Here is a 24,291-nt window from a genome sequence, read left to right as displayed (position 1 = left end):
AAGATCCACTCTTCTGTTTCATTTCTTGTATGCTTTCTTAGAAGAATCCATGAACATCCCATGGAGCTCTGACTCTGCATATTCCATAACAAATAGCCTAGGTCTTCAAGTGGTCTTCTCAAAGCATCTCTGAGTAGTGACCAGTCTAACTGATATCAGCAGGCCTGCTGTTGAGACCAGAATTAATAAGTACTCTGTTTAGTTTTCTTTGAAAAAAACAACTTTAAAAAAAAAAACAAGGGGGGAGGGATTTAATATTGCAGAGTTCTGCGCGGCAGAGAACTAACAATGTTTTTAGAAGGGTTGTTCCCAAATAAACCGAGTGACTTGGTCTGTAATAATTAACAACCTAATTTATTGCATTGTTTAGTCCATATTTGTGTCAGTGCAGGATATCTATAGTCTGTCATAGCACATAAATCTTACCTAAGCAAGCCAGGGCCAGTTTTTATTTAGCTGACATAATTAGTCTGGTAGTACTGAAAGCCACTGCCTCTATTTGAACATTTAGCCTTTATTATGTTTTTCTTCTCCAGGTAACTAGCTGCCTCTATTGGAAATGTTATTTGCTTCTTTAAATACAGAATTTTCTTTATTTTTTTTTTTCCAGTGATTTGTGTGGTTTACTTAGTTCCTGTAGTTTCCCAAATAGTCTTCCCAGTTAATCTGTCTTTCAGCTCAGAAAATTATGAGCCATAATTTCAGGAAGAGGTCACAGACATTAAACTGCTCAGGAAACTCAGGAAATAGCTGCCTGGGAGCAGGGTGGGACCTGTCCCTCTCTGGAGCAGCACTCGTCTATGGTACTTGCATAGCTTGTAAGACTTCACTGCAGCCTTGAAGGATCTTTGGGAAGAAGAGAGCATTGCTTTCAAATTAATTCTTTTGCCAAAGAGGGATGAACTCTAAAGTGGACCATGCTGGCAGAAAGTTATATTAATTAAGGGTTTAATTACTTGTGATCCAATGTGGATCAATGCTGTGTCTCAGTTTACCAGGTTTTTAAACAGGTGCACCCAAGAGCAGGCGCTTTGTTTTTTGGAAGTGTCAGCATATGTGTGCAGTATAAATTCATCACAGTGTGTTGATCAGGTGTTCCTACCTGTTCTTTCAATCTCTGCTTATGTAGTGAATCTAATGTACTGAGTTTCTTTTATGATAAAACCCTAATTAACCAGGCACTACTCTGGTAAATGCTGGTAGGATGTATATGTACCTATATATATTTACCTATGCAGTAAATAGCTGCTTCTAAGTTATGCACCAGCAGCCCTGTTGAACTGAATGCATTTTCCTATTTTATCTCCTGGAATCTTTATATAAGCAAAGTTGTAGTGTCGTGTATGCCTTCATGACTTTTGCAAGTCAGTGTGCAGAAGTCTTCTTTAATTTCTGGATGATATCTGTTGGTGTATCATAAATATAAATAAATATATTATAATTTCATAAATTCCGCAAAGATTACTTCTGTTCAGCAATGAGTGCAAAGAGAGGTTTTGATGCCTTTTTTGTTGGTCATACAGTATTAATTCAAGTTGTACATAGGAGCTAATGAGTGTAACTAATAAAAGTAAGGTTGATATTTCTCCTTTTTTTTCTATTGCAGAGCATTAATTATAGTAGCAGAAGCATTTCTTTTCAAAGCTTAAACTGATAATAATTCTATGGAGGTGCAAAACCCAGTGTTACCATTTTTCCTGGATGGATTGCTTGCTTGCTCAGAATTTATTGTCCTCCTTTGAAGTAGAATCACCACATTTGTTTTATTTCCAGCTTGGCATCAAATAGATGCCTAAAGTCATCTTGATAGATTGTCATCATTTTCTGTAGCTGATATTCTAATTACTGAAAGTTGACTAGGAAATTTTAATTGTTTGCATTTAATTTATTATAATTGCTTACTTGTAAAATAAATAAAGAAAATAAAGTTGGATTTTTTTAACAGATGCTTTCTAGTAATTACTTTTTCTTTATTTCCTCAGCCTCAGTACAGTTTCCATGGCAAAGATCTGTTTCACATAACAAAGTGCCCTATTATATCAAGTAAGTTTATTTTGATTCTTTTTTCCTTAAGTGCAACAGCAGACAGACTTATCACCATAACCTAGCAGAAAAATGTAGATACTAATGTTGATACTGAGTAGTAACTAGAAATGTTATTGTGAGTTTCTTTACATATTGTTATGCTGCGTATATATTTTCAAGTTTATTGCATTGCATACAGTATAATTTGGAAATATGTAAAAAGAAATCAATGACAGACTCTAACTAGAAACTCAGGCACATAGGAAACAGCAGAGATGCTCCAGTGTAACACAGTATCAGTATTCAAACTAGGTTTTCTCTTATATGTGTGGTTCATCCAGACTATAAACTGCAGAGTGAAGGGGAAGAAGCTGAATACATAATGTATATAAAAATGCAAAGTGTATAACCTATAGCAGAACAGTGGCAACTTATATATATATATCAAGCCCATTCACCATTTTGTGAAAAATTCCTTTGGGAGTAGATGTGCTGATTGTCCTTCTGTCATTTTCTTTACTTTATGGAAGTTTTTATAGTACTGCATATTAATGTAAAAGTAAAATTAATGTAAAAACTGATGAAAAAGTTTACAAATGCCTTAGTTACTAAGAGGAATGGTCAAGATACTTATTTTGAAAATATTAAGAAATATTTAGCTATGGAGGCATGGAAATTTTGATGTGTTCTACTCACAGCAATTGTTGGGTAAAGATTGCAGCTTTGAGAGAAGGATAAGTTTTTGCCAGAGAGATAAATGAAATTTTAAGAAGCTACAGTGTATATACTAAGCCAGACACAGAGCAGTTCATTTCCAGCTGAAGAAATCTGTGTTACAATGGTATCGGTTTGAGTTTTTGGAAAAAATGTAGGTTTTTAAGTCTGGAGGATGACGATGAATTGGACCTGCAGATAACTAATTCTTAAAGAACGTTAGTGAGGACTTTGTGTTATTGCATATTGATCTGTTGTAAATCTGAGAGCTATATTTTGTGCTTCAAACAATTTGAGGGCTTGAGAGCTTTGAAAAGCAGGTAACAGTAAATCTATGCCAATCAAACTTGTTGTCATCCTTCTTGAGGTGTGATGTCTGGTTTTAAACTTTGATATGAAGATTAATTTTTAAAGAGGTCTAGATAGCTAACTAGAAAAAGGAAAAATCTGCTGTGAAGATCCTTGACTTCTCTATAAAAACTTTTTTGCATCTGCTGGGTTGAGGAATGAAGCCAGTCAGGGCTGAGAAAGAAACCCTAGCATCTCGCAGAAATTGTTTCAATGATCTTGCACGGGAAATTTGATAAAGGGGCAGAAGTGTAGGTCAATTCTCTGCGGGTTAAGGTCTTTATAGAAGCAAGGACCACTGATGTATTTTGAGGGTGGCTCTAATGAGGTCAACAATTAACTACTGCTCTCAAACAAGACTTTTGCAGTAGTCTTTCCCTACTTTCAACAATAATACGTTCTGCTGAAGCAATGTCTTTATTATTCTGTCTTGAAAGAAAAGAATAATCTTGCATGTAACTGGTAGGACTTATTTACTTTAAAAAGCTTGTGGAGAAATACTGAGTTTCAGTAGATCTGCAGTCTGACAAGCAGGCTGGCTGGCAGTTTTCTTCATTTCTTATTGCTTAATGATCTAAACTTCAGTGTTGGCAGCAGCAGGTAGATAAAACATAGTTGTGGATAATAAAGCAGAAAAGAGCTGGTTCTGAAATTTATTTGCTTTGGTATGACCAGATTGGACAATACTCTTAACTTTAAATATTCTTGTAAATCTTTGTCTATTCCCTAATTTCAGATATACTTTAAGGAAGAGAGGAAAAGGATACTGACATATGATTGGAGTGATTAAATGGGTCTTGTAATACAATTCAAGAGAACAGTCAACAGGATTTAATGGTGGTGGTTCATGTAGAAAAAATTCTGGGAAAGAGGCAAAAGTTTAAGTTAATTATCTTACTTTGTTGTTTAACTGTGCTAACCTCTGAACAAGGTGCTTCTGTAATCCACAGCATGAGTAGAAGGAACAGTTATGATGAGTCTCTATCATTCAAGAGCAGTTTAGTCTTTTTACAGCAAGATTTGTACGTTCAGAGAGAAAGTTTAAGGTACCAATTGTTCGTTTTATTGGGATAAAGAGGAAAAACAGAATAAGCAGCATAAAAGTATTATTCAGTGATTGGTGGATGAAAAATGAGATTTTTTAAAATTAAATTTTGAAAGGGAAAAAAATGCTAATTAAATGAGGCCACCTCAATTCTGAATAAGAGCATATGCTTTTCTTAGGTGCCCATAAATCCATACTTCATTTTGGTGGCTTTTTGTGAGTGTCTTTGAATAAGAAATGTAAAATACTCCAGAAGTGCCAAAGCTGTAGATGATGGTGTAGATGTATCTCTGCTAGGATTGTTTTTAGAAAAATACAGCACTCTTCACAGTTTTATTGAACATATAGAATGCAGTTTAAAAAAAAATAGGGAACTGCAGCTAAGAATGCAGGAGGGACTTTATTGGTACTTTTAAGTACCAATGAATCTGTAAGGAGAATGTCAAAACAGTGTCAACATCTGTATTTTCATATGAGCAGCATTTATTCTGATTGTTTCCTGATGCCAGAGGCAACTTGCACTTACATGCATAGAGAGCAGTGTCTTGGAGAAAGAGGTCTTTAGTGTGCCAGGACACCATCATAGTTTTGGAGTCCAGTTTGTTCTCGACACCCTATTTACTAATGGTTGGCATGTCCTCCCTTTCTGGGTTGTGTTTAACCAGGTAACAGAAAAACATGAAAGTTTAAAGAACCAGTGTATCGGCTTCTCTGTCCCACGCGTTCAGACAGAGGCAGTCTGTGTTTGGGACGTTTTGGAAAGGAGAGATGATTATGGAAGACTGGAAGAAAGACTTATTAATTGAGCTTAGGTTTATCAAGGTGTGTGCGCCCTTTGCTGTGGCAGATATTTGGTTGGACTGAGCTTAAACATATCATTTAGCCTGTCTCTCTTCTCCTCTTGAATTGTCTTACAACGTAAACCAAATTTGCCAAATGTCTTTACTTCTGCTGATTTCATGTAGTCCTTTTTGCCTCCTGTTTGGTTTTGTCGCTTGATGGCAATTGATAGAAGTTTTTGTATTTCTGTACTCTGAGTCTTCTCTGTTGCAATGGAATTCAATCAATGAAAACCTGAATCTGTAAAATTTTGATGCTGTGAAAAAAACAACTTTATAAAGAAGAACAGGACTAATGAGCAGTATGAGGGAGGATACACCACAGCAGGTGCAAGTATTTAACTAATGCACTTTTGGTAATCAAAGTGCAAGGTCTGGACAGCAGGTTTAGCAAACCGGCCATTGAAGACATTTAATAGGTTGATTTGCAGATGTTTGAGATTTAATAAGGAAGGGTTTATGCTGTTGTTTATTTATAACTATTTGAATCACACATATAAGACGTGCTTGGCCTCTATAACAGAATAGGAAAAAAAGCCTGTGTTACATAGCACTTCAATGAAAATAGTCTAAAGAGAAAGAGAAGAGTAAAGAAGATACTATGTATGATTGTTAAACATCTTGAGGAAAACATAATGAAAGGAAAGGGAAATGCAGAAAATATAATTACCCTGGCATTTCTTGCTGTTGTTGTTTTAACTGTAATTTGTGTTCTTCATCTGTGTACCTTTCACTGCTATAAATTTTTAGATATTTGTACTGTGCAGAAAAACAAGAGGATAATATAGAAAGGGTCACAGTGAGTTTAATCTCATGCAGGACATTACATAGGAAGAGCAATTTCTTGGTATAGTCATTAAATTGATCAATGTCCAATGCCATAGTCACTCTGGTTACTTTTCTGTAATCCTGCAAAGAAGTTGGCATCACCAACATTTTAAAAATCCCATTTTACCACCTTCTATAACATGTTCAGCTTTATGGGGAACAGGAATAAAATGCTTTCTACTTCTCCTTTTTTTCAAGACTCTTCGGGAAGTTTTTTCGGATGTTTCATTTATACCTGTATGGGGAAGGGAGGGGAGAATTAATGGAAATGGGTACCTTAACTTTTTTTTTTTCCTTATTCTAGTAATATCTGTAATCCCATTAAGAACTATTTGCCTTAGAAGGGAAAATAAAATATAATTTGCTGAAACAGATAATACAGGATTCAGTTTTTGAGGTTCTTCAATTACCAGTTCCTGTGCTGGTCTTAATTTTCTATTAAAGAAATGCAGTAGTATGTTTTCTATGGGAGGATTTCAAAATATCTGCATATGAATTGCTCCACCAAGCTGTAAAAACATTATCCTTGCTATGCATTATACCAACTCTTTTCTACCACAAACCAGTCTTTTCTAATGGACTTAAAAAAAAAAAAAAGAAGAAAGGAAGGAAGAAAAAAAATAAATATATGGTATCTAGATAAAACACTGATGTATTTGTAAACTGGGGATGTTATTGTTCCATTTGAAATTTGGCAAGGGCGGCAAAGTCGGAGTTCCAAGTGCTGTTGATTTCATTAGAGATCCATAAAGATCCTGATTTCAGTTAGTTTTGTGCAAATGACTATAGGAACAGAAAACTACTGAATGTAGTGCCAGAGTATTGTTTCAGTGTCTGCTCTTGTGGTGTTTTCTAATGATTATCAACACAGACGCTGGCCTTGTCTGTGCTAAGAAATTATGAAAAACCTCACAAACCTGTCTCAAGTTTTATTTCTTGTAGACAAAAAGCTAAAAAAGAACAAATTTAAAACAAAACAAAACAAAAAAACACACTGAATGAATTCTCTTGTCACTGAAACACTTTTAATTCTTCCCTGCCAGATTCATGTAGGAAGATGTAACATGTTCACACTGCTGGTGTTGCTGTCCGGTAGACCAGTTCAAAGCAGATATCTTTTCTTAAGCCACCCACAGTCTAGAATGAAATCTTTCCAAGTTTCTGTAGAACATAGAAAGTTCTTTTTATCCAGTGCCATTTACATGCAAGATTAATAGTGAGCCCAACAGCTGTTCACTTTCACTCAGCCTACATATATCCTCACTCTACAAGTGGTCTTCCTGCAGCTTGTAGACTACTTGCGAGAGAAGGTAATCCTTGGTATGAATGTCACTGTGACCTGGGACAGAACTGCTACAGTAGTTATATCAAAGAGGGAAGAGTTTGGATTTGTCTGTTCTTGATTAAATGCTTGTTTTGAGTCTTCAGAAGTTCAATGAGGTAACAAAAAATGATAAACTCATGTATTTTCACAAGTTATCATGTATAATTATGTTTTTTTCCATCTAACTTCAATGTCATTCCAAATTTAGATTTCCTTTAACACCAAGCAGGCTTAGTTTTTACATCACTCAGAGCTAGATTGTTTTCTACAGAAAAATGGCAGTTCTTCACTTTCTTAGCAAATAGATGCTAGCAGGACCAAATTGTCTGAAGAGTTCCTGTTGTGTCTCTGTGGTAAAAACAATCTATCCAATTCTACTTAATTGTCTTCTGAGACTTACCAAAAGTTATGGCCTCCAGATGAATCAAGTTGGAGCTTCCTTTTTGATGTGGTAAAATAATTTTGCTGAGAAATCTTCAGAAAATGATTGGAGCACTTCTGTGAGTGAAGTGCATGCTGCTGTAGTTGCTTGCCTTGTTTTAGCAACTCTGATAATTGGCAATTTAGTAATTTCTGGTCCTTTTGCTCTAAGGATGACATCTTTCACTTATACACGTAAAATATATACAAAGAAAATGTGTAATCTTTTCTTTGTTTCCCTTGCTTTTGTAGGTCAGATTTCTTGTATGTTATTTGTGTTTACTGAGCAAGGGATCAGAGAAGAAGAGGAGTGTCCAGGCCCACTTTTACTCTCAGGGCAATAACTGACGGACAATTGTAACTTCTGTGACATGTGCTTTAGAATAGGTTGTTATTTCATAAACTTGCATAAAAAAGAGTTCAAGATCCCGATCACAAAGATCTTCCCAGTTTCATGAAGTGTGTCTCATCTGTTACAGACATCCAGTACTATAAAGTTTCTGTGCACGTTTTTCAGTGCTTGATCTGCTTACATTACTCTTGCATCAATTACAAAGAAGCTACTCTAGCTACAGCAGGGAAAGATGGATCTTGTTTCAAAAAGCTGCCTTACAAATGGAATCACCGGAAAGACCTTTGTCTTGCATGCCTCCTATTTGGAGTGCCTAATAAAATGACTCCTTTCTCCGACACGTATATTTCTAGCATAGGAAGGTTATCTGCATGCTCATTTTTAATTCCTGTGAAAAGCAGTTTTTGTCTGCATAAAAATCCTTGCATATTATGAAACTGTTATTAAACAAAACTTTGCGTTATGAAATGTTGCTGTTGAGACTGACTCCTCCCCTCTCTTCCAGCTCTTTTTAAAATTACAGTCACTTTACTCTGTTCAGTGCAGTCTGGCTTTGGTGTCTTCTGTCTTAAATGATGCCTATCCATGGAATGTATTCAGTGGCAGTAGCAGCACTGCCCATGGCAGTGAAATTGCTGCTTCCTTTGACCTGGATGAACTGCTGAGCTGGTGATTCACTTTAAGTCCAGTCCTCTTCTCTGCTGGATCCATGTACAGGATTGCTCAGCTGTTACAGACAATTTCTTGCTAGGTGTTTTGGGATGAGGCTGGCACAATTGTGTTCACCTGTGTAGTCATTTAGCAGCTGTCAGGTAGTACTGACTGGTAATTATGGACAGCCCTGGGTAGAGGGATTCTCTTGTCTTTTTCAGTCCCACCAAATGATGTCCACTGGGCCTTCTTTCTCACATAATCCATGTGGCATTCAAAAGAACTGAGCGATAAGCTTTAGAAAACATTCTATTATATATTTTCATTTCCTGTTTACTGAAGCTTTATATGTTCTTCTTCTTTCTAATAGGCTGTAGGCTTTTTCATACATGGGTTTTTGAGAATATTGGACAGTCAGTTGCCTCTACCTTGGCACAGTGCCTGACAGATATATCCATTTTTGTTGCTGTTAGGTTCATGATGATTTATTGGGGTGCCCCTCCCAGGGAAATAATTGTCAAGCCACTTGTTTTTGAAATGGCTTTTCTGAACAAGGATAAACATAGCACTGTTTTAAAAGTGTCTTCCGAGACACTGCAAAAACATTGATTTTAGATACTGGTATGCCTTATCTTTGGAGTTCAGCATAACAGAGCCTTGACTGCCGCATTTGGAATTTGAAACGTGAATGCAGTTAATGTGAAATTATCATCGAATTGAAACCAAATAAAAGTATCTGTTCAGAAGAAATGCACACATGTAAAGATGTACTTCAGTATCGTTCTGAATTGGGGGTAGGTTTTACTATTGAATTTCAGAGTCAATCAAGGTCTAATTGAAGATGTTTAAATGTAATTTTGTGTAGGGCTTCTCCCTCCCTTCAGTAGTCTACTGGGGAATAATCACAAAAAGGGAAAAGAAGATATATATCTACTGTATCTATAAAATCAGAATGCCTTTGGGGTTTTGCTCTTTGGAAGTGTGTATGTGTGTTGCCTGAAACTTTGATTACCTCATTCCTTTGTAGTCATGAGACACAGACAACCTGTTGGGATCATCCTAAAATGACTGATCTCTTCCAGTCCTTAGGTGAGTGCATTTCTTAAAATAAACCATTGTGTGATGTTCATTTGATGAGTAAAAGCTGCATTTGCATGCTGGCCACATCCAAGTTGCCATGAACTGTGTATAACAGAGCATTCCCTGCTTTGCAATGAGGCACTTTGCACAAAACTTACTGTCTTGATCACATCAAGTGTATGGTGCTTTTCAGTAATAGAAATTCTGAACAATGTGTTCTGTTTGTATGTTTAAAGCTGGATGCCAGCTTCAAGGGAACTGATTTTTTTTGTAATAAATCAGAGCAATTGTTTTCAGTAAAGGCTGGGCCATATTATGGTTGAACTGGTTCAATGTACCCTGCTAACATCTGCATTTACTGTGAAATATCCCTTTCTAAGGAGCTTAAGGGTAAAATACTGTTAAGTGAGGAAAAATGCTACTATACCCTCAGTTTCTAAGATGGACCTTATGCCTGTCTGACTACCCCTTTCAAAGCACTGTCTTCAAAGTCATGGCATAAAAATTACAACTTAGAAAGTAATTTTTATTCGTTACTGTGACCTTTGCTGCCCTCCGTTTTCTGTATCTTGTCTGATAGAGTTGTAGATTTTGAGAAGCACGCAGTGTTTGAGCAATTACCTAGAAACTACTTAATGCTATTATATGTACATGTATTACATGTGCCGAGGTAATGTCAAGATTTCTGTTGTGCCAGTCTCTGAAGGCCCTGGACTGTCAGAATTGTGAGGGTTTCCAAGCATGTGGTTTGGACTGTGGTCTTAACTTCTCAGTTTTATTTGTTTTTATATAAAGGAAATTTATGTAAAGGAAACTTATGGACTCTCTTTTTAGTGCTGCTCACACTTCTGTTTCTGGTCTTTCAGCTGACTTGAACAATGTACGCTTTTCTGCCTACCGTACGGCCATCAAAATCCGAAGACTGCAGAAAGCACTATGCTGTGAGTTTGGCCTTTGAGACAAATAGTTTCTCAACAGTACTTGGGAGCGGGGGGGCGGTCGTCTTAAGCATATTGACGTTGTTTAACAAGGGACCAGATACATCCTTGACAGATTGTCATCCAACAAAATGACAGGAAGAATTGTCAATAGCAGGTGCCATTATTGCAAATTAACAAAAGTAATTAATGAAAAAAAGTGGTACAGAAGGTAAGTTGAAATCGTGTGCCCACTTAGAATACTTTGAAAAGTGGTAGGAAAATAAATATTGAACCTCTTGACTTTTGTGTACTGTTACTGATACAAACTAGTGTGAAATCGTGAGTTACGATCCCAACCTTCAACATGAACTCAGATATTGTAGGATGGTTTTAGAGTTCTATTCTATTTTTTCGTGTTTACTGCTGCTAGATAACTTTGAAAATATTTCTCCCTCACAGAGAGAATACCTTGCTGTGTGAATTCCGGTTAAAGAGGAGTTCAGGCGGCCCTAAGTGTGAGGGGAAAGGGTACAGATCTGTATAGTTGATTAGGGGTAGTTGGTATTGCTGTACTTTCAATCAGAAAAAAAGCTACTCTGACAAAACAAACTATTAACATTAACAATAACAATTTGGGTATGTATACTGGAGCTGTGGGGAAGGATCTTAGAGTTGGAGAGGAAATAAATACGCATTTCTTATGGATTTTGGTCCTTCTGCCCAGACTTGTGTTGCCATTTATCCCTGTTCTTAAACTGTCTAATAATTCACAGTCCACTCTGAAGAGCACAGAGATTTCATCAGCAGGAAAAAATAGGTCTCAACTGAGTAGGCTCAGGTGTCTAAACTGCTTCATTTCCAAGATTAAAGTGTATGAAAAGAAAGTGCAAAAAATTCAGTTGTTGAGATGATGAGATTATGAATTTTAAAAATTATTAGTACTGTGAATGGAAAAGAAAATATTTAAAGGCACGCACATACCAGAAAGAAAAAAGGGTGAAGTAGAAAAAGATGGAAGTTGGACGATTTTGTAAGAAGATGTGAGTTGTGGATGAGTGTGAATGTCCTGGATTTTATATCTTTTGAAAGATCTTGACAGCAGCTGGCATAAAAATGTTGCTCAATGTTACTAAATTTTCATGTTTAAACTTGGGGGTCATTTCTGTGGAAGAACTTTTCGGTCTTAAAAGGTATACAGTGCTGTACTCTTGATTAGGAACACAAGAAGGACAAAGCCATCTTAAAGTTGCACAAAGAAAGGTCCCTTTCTACCCTCCAGGTGTTTAGTTTCCTTTCCAGCCTAGAAGCAAGCTGCCTGATCTTGGCAGTAGCTTCTTGTTTGGGCTTCAGATATACATTATACCAAACGAAGCTGCCTGAAATGTTAGCTAGCTGCTCCAGAAATCTAGAGGGCATCTCTGCAACAGCATACTCTTGAGAGTACCTCTCGTTCCTTCTTCTTGTGCTATACTGGCTTCTCACAAAATCTGAAATAAAATTTGAGATCTTGAGTTCAAGGTCTTACATTTAGGATAACGCAGAATCTGTCCTTTGAAAGATTGGTTGATGGTATTGAAAGAAAGTCTGTATTTCTCTGGCACAGCCTAGAGTTTCTCTGTGCAAGACATATGGTCCCACCCAAGGCTAGAGTTTCATATACCAGTTTAATATATCAGCATCAGCTTTCTGCTTATCAATGTGCAGGGTATAAAGTATTTGTCGACATGTACCTGAAAAACAATAGCAAAGCAAGAAACCAGAAAGCAAAGTAAAATTCTCCTTGTGTATGCTGTTCCCCAGGAAAGAGTGAAAAAGCACACTGCACATGATGGATGCTAATCATGCTGCCTATTTCTGACAGGGATACAGATTGTTAAGCAACCTGTATAGATCAAACTTCACTTTCATTACTTCTAATAAGCTTTGAGGAGGATCATACTTCCCGCTTTTAGCTTTTACAGCATAATATATCAATTTCTGTAATAACCGCAATGGTTAGCTTTTCTCATTCACAGATTTCAAAAGTATCCTCCTGTCAAAGTGAATATTTCTCCAGTTTCAGGGGAAGGATGTAGAAAGAGGACAGAGGGAGGTAGAAAGAGGACAGAGGGAAGTAGTGAGAAGTAAGGAAAATATTCTGGTTTGAAACAGCCAGGAGTAAATCTGTCATCTCTACAGACCAAATCTGCCTCATTATTTATGAAACTGTCTGCTTGCTCCATCTCATGGAAAGAGACAACGGCCAAAAAAAAAAAATCTTACATGCACGTATTTGACCAAGGATTCGTGAAATCTGTGAGAAAGCAACTTTGGGGTATTTTAAGAAAGCCATTACAGATTATGCAGAAAGCTAAACCCTACAAGAATTTTCTGTCTATGAATGGTAACTCATGATCTGGCACAGTTTTAGGACCACCTTCAAAAATATAATCAATGCTGTTTGTTTTGTCATTGTTTGCTTAGCAGATTATTTCTTGCCAGGGAGCACATTAAATTCCCTGTGACTGTGATGATTCTTGGCCTCTGTCCTGTGAATGAATGCTGAGATAGCCAAAACACAGCATGTGCTAACACCACCTCTCTTGGGAAGGGTAGAGTGATAAGCCCTATCTGGAATTGTTTTCTTGACTTTTTTTTTTGCTGGTGGTTTTAAGGTAGGGAGTCATCTTCTGTGCCTTTGGCATTCTGCCTGATTTGCTTTAGCCTTCCATTGCATTTCCAACTGTAATTTTAACTGTGGATGATTTTTAAAGGTGTTTAGATGCAGAATCCTTCAGAAAGCCTGATGTGCTAAGGCAAAGAAATGTCAAAACAAATCACTAGAAAATGAGATCATTGTAAACTGTAAAATGTGACATTGCTGTCAGAGCCACAGTGTTTGCAGAACTGCAATGTCCTTTTGGTGAGAAATGCAAGGGTACAGCTGAAGCGGGATGCAGAGTCCTGCTTGCACCTGATAAATTTTGGCTTTGCAGTAAGGACTGGTAGCATAGGAGCAGTGCTATATAAGGAGGTTCAGGAGCGTGTAACTTGGGAGCCATGCTTTGGAAAACTTACTGATGCCAAATTTCTGCTATATCTTCCCCCCATAAGTGTCAAAACCATAGTTTTGGGGAAGTTATTCCCTCTACTTTCCCCACCCTCCTTTACAAGCAGGCAAGTAGTGTCATGTTTCATCTTGTTCTGGTTTTTGGAAGATAGATTCCTGCGGGGACTAATATATGTGTATATGTACCTATGTGTATTTTGCAGGAAGCTGAGGAAGGCTGTATGTTGGAATGAAAAACAATCTTGATTAGCTTCTCTGTCTCCGATTGTGTAAGGCAGATGTACTGAGGGCACTTTCCTGCTGTAGTAGAAGAAGAATGGCTCCAGAGAGACTATCCTGTGTTGCAATTGTACTGGGCAGCTATGCAGCACCAGGCCCTGACTATCGTATTTTATTCTTGTGCAGCATATTTTAGCTCATTTTCAAGAAATTATATTGCCCCAGATACTGGAGTGTAGTATCTGAAGGGAAAAAGTGAACAAAACAAGCATGTATACTCAGAATTTCTGTCACTGAGCTCCTCTAGAGGATTTAAAATTTAAGAATGCTAATAGGAATATGAACTGCATAAGTCTAATGAACAAACTTTAAGACACACCGGACTAAAAGTGAGAGCCATGTAGACTTCCCTCAGCCATAATGTGTTTCACAGGAACTGCTGTCATTCACAAGGCCTTTCTAATATGAAGACTCCATAGTGATGCCTGCTTATTTGCTGTGCAGTTACAGCATCCTCAAATTTGCCATTTGCAGCTGCGTGTCATTACTTGCCTCTGAGTCAGTCACTCACATCTGCTTGAACCATGCTGAATGATGTGGTTTCTGTTTATAGTTTTCCTTTGGGAAAGTCTCCTTGTTGTAGAAAGGACCCTTGTGTCCATTTGTTGATTAATAGCAGGGTTGGTCCTTCAGCACACTTCAGCGGATGCAGAATGGTACTGCGAAAATACACTGAAAGCTGTGTACAGTAGACTTCTTGCCAGCAACAGCATGCAAGTCTCAGGCTGGCTTTTCCCCATATGCATGAACACAGTTTATGTTGAATCTTCCAGCAATGGAAATACAACAAGAAAATAATCCCTCTTTACATCAGCCCAATCCAGGAGCTCTGCTAGTGGGTTGACTGTGCTATAGCAGGATAAGTGCCTATACTCACAGTTCATTCACCTGGGTGAGTACTGGAGTAAGCAGGGAGAGAAGTAGTTTCTTCTGGTTGTTCTCCATGAACGGTGTCATCCAAAACTGTGAACTTTACTTAATTTGCATTGGTACACCAGCAGAGTATCATTTTATTACCAAAATACTGAAAGTACATCTCACAATTCCCTCTAGAATCTTTTGGCAGAAATGTGAATGTGAGATCCGAATGTCAGCAGATCAAGATGTGAAGTTAGCAGGCTTACTCTGGTGTCTGTTGAATTGCTGTTTTCAGTGCAAGGGTGGTTATGATAAGCCAAATCAAGTGTACCACAACTTTCTGTCATTCCAGAGCATTCCAAGTTTTCATTGCTTTAAAAAAGGCAGGTTTACAATGCTTTCTGTCTGTTTTAGAAAGCTCCTTATCTGCTTTTAGCCAACTGTTGAGTACGTTACAAAAACAGGTTGAAAAATAATACCACCACCAAACTGACTGCAATGGTTTTGAGGGTTTTTTTTTCATCCATCTGTAGATCATGAAGGAAAAGTGCTTATCTCTTCTGAGTGTAATATTTGTATGACTGAATAGCATGTTGTAGTTTGCACCTGGCTTCACTCCCTTGTTCCACTCCTCAAAAAAATAGTCTATGTTGCATTGTGGTACGGGTTTTTTGGGTTTGGTTTAAAATATGCCTGTGAGTCTTTTCCAGTGTTTTGCATATTTTCCAGCTATTTTAGAAGATTATGCTTCAGTGTACTGCCAAATACTTTGGCTAACAGAGGCCAAACTAGTGGCAAGGTGTTTTGTTGCAATTAGCTATCTGCCTGTTTGGTAAATATATGGCTGGCATTAGTTTGCAAGCCCAAGAGATGGGCTTCTAGGAAAAAAGAAAATGAAAAGCAAAACAAACACAAAACCCCTGCAAGTCTGATACTATAAAGTTAGAACAGAATGTACAGATGTCAGTGAGGGAAACAAAAAGTAAGGGCTTTTGACTGTGTCTCATTTTACAGTGGTGTTAGGATGGGCAGATAGAGGAAATAGGATTGGGAATGTAATCTTTTGGCCCATAACCTTGTATTTCGGTAGATGCTCATCAAGTTCTTGACTGAATTGCTCATAGTCATTAGTGTTGTCTTGCTTCTGCTTTTTTCTGCTGTACTTATAGTTTTTCAGTAGAAACTAGACTTACCTGATTTTCAGAGACTGCCCTTCTGGGTTCCTTATTTAACATAATCGGTGCAGAGCAATTTACAACACATCTAGGATTGTCATGTTTCATTTCCTTTGAGAGGTGATGTTTGTAGTGTAAATGTGTTACCTGCTGTTCAGAAACAGCTCTGCCTGAGCTGAGAATATAGTTTGACTTCATGTTGTATACACTGTAGCAATACTGATACATTGCAACTATTTTTTCTGGTTTGCTAAAGTCCTTGCTTCTGTCAAAAAAATGTCACTGACGATTACACAGTGCTTTGACTCCTGTTATTTTTCCTTATTTTACACCAACATAAGTTTCTTCCTTTCTACTTTTTCACAGAAGGAATTAGTAGAGCTCATTGACAGCTTATTATTTTCACTACGCAATCCCCAGATTTTCGTAATTGCAAGCACGTTTGTGTGGTTTTGGGAGCAAAACCTTTGCTCTACCTTTGAGCAAAACTTTTGGGAGCAAAACCTTTGCTTTACTCTTGAATATCCATAGCATCACCAGCTGCTTATAGAAAGCATGCTGTAATAAAGAAAATTAAATACTTTTCATGAAAATGTAGCATTTTATGTTCTGGAAAAGTACAATAAATAATTCCCCATGTCCTCCTTTGCTTTCTTTTGGGCCTTAATTTAGCAACTGCTGTTCAGTTAATCAGACCTCAGTTTCCTACTGCATTCAAGAGAACATTTTTACATAAGAATTTACTTTGCTTTACATTTAATCAAAAGTGATTTAATGGGATTCCGCTTTGTGGTAATTGTGAAGAAACCTCTAAAGCCTATTGGACTCCCAGAGTGTGTATGTTTGAAGTTAGGATTCTCTAATTACACAGACTACTTCAGTGACTTTCTTAATGTTGTTCTGAGTGGTACAGTGCCATTATGGTGTTCTCGTTGATCATTTTTTTAATACACACATTACTAAAATACTGTTGATTTCTAACAGAGAACATTTTTTTTCATTATGTTAGTAAATGAAAGCTACTTCTTGTCTAATTGTCTGCAGTGTTTGCTACAATATGCACGTGAACAAGTATTGTGAATACAATGCTTCAGAGTCTATATTCATGCCTTTATTCTTTTTTCTTTTTTAAATAATTTTTTGTTAGTGGACCTGTTGGACCTGAACACAACAAGTGAAGTTTTCAAACAGCACAAGTTAAGTCAAAATGACCAGCTGATTGGCGTCCAGGATGTGATCAGCTGTCTTACTACCATCTACAGTGGACTTGAAGAGAAACACAATGATATGGTGAATGTCCCTCTCTGTGTAGACATGTGTCTTAACTGGCTCCTCAATGTGTATGATAGGTAAGTAAAACAAAAATAAAATTATTCACAGAGCGTACCCTGGGAATTTAGTGTAGTAGTGACAAAGTGTAAATCATGGAGACAGAATTGGTAAGATTTGCATGTGACTTGTCAAAAATGCTAGACTTATGGGACTATTGTGGGGTTTTTTCTGAGTTACTTTCTTAAGGAAATGATAACAAAAATTATAAAGCTTTAAGAAGTCCTTTAATAAAAAGTCATATCTTTTAATAATTTTGACTCAGTAATGAAAGCACAGTTGCTTGAAACGAGAAGTTTCTTATGGTGTCCTGCTCAGATACTCTGAACTAACATTACGCTGTTTAACAAAGAAACATTGAAATGGTTTCGGGAACTGTACATGTGAGTTAGAGAACGGAATATGCTGCTTTAGCTGTGTTCCTATTGTAAATGTTCCAAATTGCCCAGAGTGTTTCCTGTTTGTATCACCTCAGATTTCTGCCACAGGTGGGGACAGTTTTGTTATTTACTTAACACTTAATTACTTGCATGCCATAATCCTGACTGAGCTTCCAGTCCCAAGTCCTCTGTCCTTTGGTAGCTGTGTTGATCTCAGCCTTAAAGCATCTGTGATTCTGAGGCTTAGTGGTGTACTGGTCCCAGCTCACTTCAGCATGCACAGCTCCTGCCTCGTATCACTTCTGAGTGCTGGTGCTATGTGGTAGCTTGCCCTGGTCCTCACAGCAAAGCTATATTTCACTGGTGAGTTACGAGTTTGCATCAAGAATGTTTCAGAATGTTTACAGTAAGAACTTGTGGGTTTATTTAAAAGTACATCTGCTATTTCGGGAGAGAGCACTGAGTTTCGAAGGATATGAAAATGTCCACTTCTGGGTTTGGCCAGTCCTTTCTGGCCCTCTAGACACTTCTTCTGAGTGTTGAACTCTGACCTCTCTGCCCTGCCCCTCACTGTCAGCCTGCTTGACCTACAATCAGTATGTTTTTATTTAGTTGTGCTTTTGAGTCATGAGTTTGTTGCTCAGTTTTCTTAGTGGTGTTGACTATTCTCATCTCCCTTCTGTAGTGGAAACTGGGAAAAGACATGGTTTCCGTTAGTTTCTCCACTGTCTAAATGTGCATGCTTACATTTCTTAGGCAAAGGCTTTTCAGGACTCTTCTGGAGCCTGACTAAAGACACAGTGCTGCAATGCATGAGGTGGTCATGTCAGTGTGTCTAATTTAATATATGCTTTAGTTCAAACTTACACACGGAATTACAAATCAGAATTTCTAAGCTGTATCAAGTTGATTAGCAAATTTGTTTCCTTTCTCCCCTTTTGAAGGTGGAAAGAGCAGAAGTATTTCCTGAGTAATGACAGAAATTATTATGCCTGGCTTTGCAAAGAGAGCTGCTATTTCTTGATGTATTCATTATCTTCACTTATGTTCACACAATTAGTGTCGAATTCTAACAGTTCATAGTTTCTCCCTCCCCCCAGAGGATTACGTGCCAGTAGTCCTACACTTTGTGGCTTTTTAAATTCTATTTTAGTTTTATTTTAGATATTGCTTAGGGGAGAGGGAAGGAGGGAACAGAGTACATACAACCATTTATCATTTATATGCTGACAACCTATTATGATTTGGCATTCGGATATTGTGTTTTAATATTGTGACACTTCTGTTAGTTGGGCTTACAATTGCTGCTGGAGAATTGGAGAACACATCAAATAATGACTGGGACTTCTTCCTGCAATTACTTTTATTTTGCAGAGCTCTGGATTTTGGATGAATAAACACATCACCTGCAAATAAAGCAGTATATCAAATGAGTTGCTTCACTTAAATGCTATTGGTTATTTAGAATAAGAGTCTTAATAATGTCAGGATTTTTTGGAGGTACCAATTAGAGTTCTTTTCAGATTGATCATGAATCCTCTATGTTTTTTTCAGCTTATCTTTGCTTCTTAGCTTCAATTAGAAGTCAGTTATTTAATCTGCTCATATTTAAGATGCACATAGTAAGCGACAAACCTTTCCTTCATTAACCTTTGCTGTTGCTCCTGTTTCCCCTTGATTATTATGTTGAAAGCCTTTATGTAGATAATTCTTCAAGCTGATGAAAGACTTTAATCTTAGTCAAATTTTGAAAAATTCAGGATGAACGTTTTCTGAGATAAAAATGACTTTTACAGTGTGTTTCCTTGCTCTCTTTTCAAATCCACTCCAGGAAAAAAAAAACAAAAAACTCAACCTGAAAGAACACGCATCAATTTTGAGCTGCCTTTTTTCTTTAATTGGCCTTTAGGAAGGACTAATTTGTGTCTTTGCATTTCCATTGTTTATTGAGTTGGGGTTATACAATGTTTCAAATGGTTAAACTGCCTACATAAAAGCATCTGTTAGTCACATGCTATTAACTTGAGATTTAATTACACTTCACAGATTGATGGCAAACTGGATAGTTCTTCAGACTTACCTACAGATGTCTTTGGCCCTTAAAAAGAACCAATTTATTTTTAGAAATACAACAATTATGTTGTGTTCTGGTATTTTCTAACGCATCAGGAATGATTCATTCTTCAAGCTGAGCAGAGGAAAGAACCATAAAATTTACTTGGTGACTTTTATTTCTTCAAGAATTCAAAGGTTGTTCCAGGCAGCAACATCTGCCCTGTAAATGTTTTCCAAAGTTAAAGTTCCTTGTTTTGGTTAGTCCAGAAATAGTTTGTGGTGTTTTTTTTTTTAAAAAGAAATTGAAATTATAAATAATTGTGTTGCATTTTACAATGCAAGCTGTGAGGGAATTGTTTGTTCTATGAAATAATCTGACCAGGCCTACGTTTAAATCATCCAAATGCAGTAGCTGGTGGTTATCGCTCTGGGCTGTATACTGTCAAATCTGCTAAAATCTCCAAAAGTAATCTATATGAAGTGGACTGATAGCCTGAAGTACTAATGGAATCAACACCCCTTGATTTATTTTAGATATTTTAAACTCTGTCATACATAATACAGACTAGGTATACTAATTGTGAATCAAAATTACCCAGTGTCCCTGAAGAAACTTTTACATGCCCTGGTTTTAAAGTCTTGCAATGCTTATATGACTTCTTGTATTTTAACTTTAAAGTTTTTCTGATTTTTGTGAAGGTAGAATGCTTTTGATATGCATTCTTTTAATTTCTTTGGTGCATTAGTCTAGGAAAGGGTATCTATGGTACAGTACTTATGCTAACCTTTTCCATATGATCAAAGTTTTCATTCACTATGAATGAAAACTATGAATGAATGATCACTAGATCATTCTCTATGGCCAACACTTCCCCTGGAAAATTAAAACTTTGCTATTAGTTGTTGCACACTTATACATGTGGCATATTGTAACACCAGGTTGAGTTAATATCCCAGGAGTTGCCAGAATGTTAGGTTCAGCAAAATCTGAACTTCTGAGGAATGAGAAAGGTTAGGAACATGCTCAATTAGCCTTAACTTTATGCCCTGGTTTTGATGGTAACTGATGAAATTTTTCTGCATGCACTCCATTTGCATTCCCTGTATTAATGATAGCTGTCTTGATTAATAGAGGACTCTGAGGAAGCACCTTGGCATGCTGTGATAGCAGTAAGAAGCGCTCTAGGAAGGACATGGCCCTCTGTAGGGCAGGAAAATGAGCTCCTTTGACTCCTCTGTGGTTGATCAAGGGATGGCATCTGTGGAGAACTTCAGAGATGTACCAGGCCGCCTCCTGTTGCTCGGTTATGTAGATAACTGATAGCAACTGTCCTTGGTGGTCCTTAATTGTAGTGTCAACATATACTGAGCTTGAGAGCTCTTTGACAGAAGTCTCAACTGAAAGGGGCTCATCTTACTTTTCCGGTTTTCCTTGCTAGTGCCTGATGTTTTCATGCTTTTGCCCACCCCGCCCCAGGGCACATAAGTTTCCTCTGGACTTGATATTGTTTATCTTGTTTTTTGTTACTTGCTGGTCATCCTTATTGTGTATTCCTGTTTGCAATCTTCTGTACTTAACCTTGTCCTCTGTCTGGCAACTTTTTGTTATCTGGCTAACTCCAGTGTGCCTATCACTGTTTGCCCCTTTGGTGTTCACATACTTAAGTAAAATGCTTATATATTATGGCTGGCTATGCCATCGTGTGGCTACAGAATACCTGCATGCCATTGTTGGTAACAATAGTTTTGTACCTTATTCAACAATCTTGTGTTAATTATATCCTGATCGGCATGTTTATAGTTTACAAATGTCACAAGCCTTGATTTTGGCTATGGTGTAGATTCTGTTTGCCTGTCACAGGACTTTTAGGTCCTAAGTCTGTATTGGGTGTTACTTAGGAAAAGGAATGAAGTTGCATATGACAGTTGCATCATTACACAATGTTTTTGGAAGGTTTGCTAAATTCATTTTCTTAAAAAGATAATTTTAACCCTGCTTAACTGCTTGTCACTGAGTTTCCTAGATATCTGGGCAGAAAAAGAAACACTAGTTTTAGAATTTAGCATGCTGCTTTGCAGCTGAGATGTTTCTGTGGCTGAGTAGTGCTCAATAATATTATGTGATTCCCGAGTGCTTGACATACCTTGTGTCTGATGTAGTGAGGTTGGAATCATAGTTTCTTTTTTTTGGAGTCCAGTTGTTATGGGATTAGCAAGGGAAATCATGAGGTGTGGCTCATATCTATTTTCCCTGTTATCTGTGTTACCTGTTCTTTCTTCCATCTCCTGCATCCTCTAATTCTAGCATCTCTTGTAGTAAGATGTAGGATAAAATTATTCTCCCTTTCTCTTCTGATACTACAGCCACCCCTGTAGTATCAGGGGGTGAGATTGCTAGCTCACCCCTCCCCCTGCTTCCCCCCGCCCCCTTTTACTCTTGTTGTTGTGTGGTAGTGACAGTCATCAGTTTTTATTTAAATTAGCTCTTTGATGTTCTCTGCAGCTGTGTTGGATCTCTGGAACAGCTGACTGGTTGCACTTTTCTTGGCTGGAGAGTCCAAACTATGCAACAAAGTTGTATCTACTCCAATCCCAATCCAGCTTTTCTACCTGTGCAGCATGATACCTTCCCATGCTCTCAACCAAATGATCTAGTTAGGTGATTCCCCACTGAGCTAGTACTCTGTATTATACGTTTTCAATGCACTCTCCTACTATGCCTGAAATGATGTGTACCTTTGGGTTTTTTAATGCCTCTTTTGGCAGGTTTAAGGGTTGCATTACTTCTTGGTTCTGTGCCATCTCCTGACTGGCAGTGGATGAAGGTGCAACAGTGGGATCGTACTTAAGGAATATTGGCCAGAGTTTGCCTGGTGCATAAGTACAGACAACAGAATCAGCTACAAAACCAAGGATTTCTTTATTTCCTCCTTCCCCTTGCCTCTTTCCTCTTTCCTTCCCCACTAAAGCAATACAATTCCAGTTCACTCGGGGAAGGAGAAGGATGTCAGCATCACACTATAATGACAGTGAATCCCTAGACTTCCTGTTGCCTTGGGAAAGAGGGTTCAGATCTCTACAGAGGGACGAATGAACTTTAGCAAACAAGAACAGTGTGAGTGACAAGCAGCTACAACTGTTTTGCCATTTTTTACTTGAAGATAGGTCAGAGGTCAAAACCAAGTTTTTTATGTGAAGGAAGTTTTTTAGTCCCTATAACAATCTACTGAAATCTGGTGAAGCTTGACGCCTCCATGTATGTGCCTTTACCTTTTAGCTGTGAAGTTTTTCTGAGTTTCTGCCTTTTAATAAATAAATGCTCTAGTCAGTCCTGAGTTAAATTAAACCCCCCAAAAATGTTCTGCTTTGTTTTTCTGTTGAATACAAAGTTAAAACACAAACTACCCTACATAGGAAGACATGATAAAAGAACTTTGTCAAGGCTGCAAAATGAGCTATTTCACATTAAGGTATGCCCGTATGATGTAGTGTCTGTGATTGAAAGAGGTAATTTGAAGCTAAGCTTCAATGTGTGAAATAGTTGGCACTTTTATAACATTCTGCAAAATTGGGTCCTGATTTTTAAACTAGGCAGTAAAAATAATGAGTGTTTTTGATTAATTTGGCAATAATTTCTCTGTTCCTCTCTATTCCGCAAGCTGTAACAGAAGATAATACTATCTAGTCTCATGAGATTAGGTGATGGTTGTCAAGCCAAATGTGTTAATATTTTTAAGGCACTTAGCTAATTTACTTAAAGCCCAGGAGTAAATTAATAATTTTGTATTCATCACATTTGTGAAGTAAATCAGACAGTAGACCATATGTTGAATAGATAGGACAGAAAGATATATCTAATAACCACTCTGGAATTAATTAAGGGATATAGCACTTCTGCATGGTAGAATGGACTGCAGTAATGTTTGGGGTGATACTGATTTTAGTGTTGTCTTACTAGTGAAGGACCCAGCTAACCTTAAATGCAGGGGTTTGTGTATAGTCTATACAATTTAACTACTATTTTCGTGATTTGTTTGCCATGTTTCATCTAACGACAAATTGTGTGGTGTCATTTGCTCTTTGAAAAAAGATATCACCCGATCCTTTAAGAATGTTTCTGCACTGATCTTTGGAACTTTAAAACTGTCCCTTTCCATGTACCTTAGTTTTGTTGCTTTTAGTTTCTAAACGGTGTTTGTCTTGCAGGTTTAAAATCACTTGCTTTGGTATCTGCTTATCTATTCTCCAGTTGCTTAAGGTTTAATATGTTTTTTTAGAAGGTAGAGCATGTTTCTTCATGCTGGACAAGATAAACCTGAAGTCACGTTGCTTAAAAAGGACAACAGCTCTGCATCATTTAATTACAGCATATGGTTGGCTGGTTTTGTCCTGATACACATGTATGTCAGAGCACTTTAAACATAGAAGTTAAAAACAAAGTGAAAAAATGCATTGCTTTGAAATGGCAACTTGGTTTTATTTTGCAATTCTTGTGTTTCACACTGGGTAATAGGATTTCTTGCTGTGTGCTCGTCTATTTTTTCTGTGTATATCACATTATTAAATCATGTTGAATGCTTTACAATGCTAAATGTTTGCCCTTTTGGAGTAATACAAACT

At 37.3% G+C, this 24,291-nt stretch overlaps 1 protein-coding gene across 4 annotated transcripts in view; it reads left to right on the top strand.

The window, feature by feature from the left end:
• Positions 1 to 24,291, top strand: part of UTRN (utrophin) — a 336,261-nt gene that overhangs the window by 266,193 nt on the left and 45,777 nt on the right. For all 4 annotated transcript variants that reach the window (XM_054061674.1, XM_054061672.1, XM_054061671.1 and 1 more), the window contains 4 exons: positions 1,983 to 2,043; positions 9,574 to 9,635; positions 10,493 to 10,567; positions 17,055 to 17,256. In XM_054061674.1, the coding sequence (XP_053917649.1) occupies positions 1,983 to 2,043; positions 9,574 to 9,635; positions 10,493 to 10,567; positions 17,055 to 17,256 (400 nt within the window). The remainder of the gene's footprint in view (positions 1 to 1,982; positions 2,044 to 9,573; positions 9,636 to 10,492; positions 10,568 to 17,054; positions 17,257 to 24,291) is intronic.

The sequence above is a fragment of the Cuculus canorus genome, chromosome 3, assembly GCF_017976375.1.
Source record: "Cuculus canorus isolate bCucCan1 chromosome 3, bCucCan1.pri, whole genome shotgun sequence".
NCBI classification, from domain to species: domain Eukaryota; kingdom Metazoa; phylum Chordata; class Aves; order Cuculiformes; family Cuculidae; genus Cuculus; species Cuculus canorus.
This window is presented reverse-complemented; position numbering and strand designations above follow the sequence as displayed.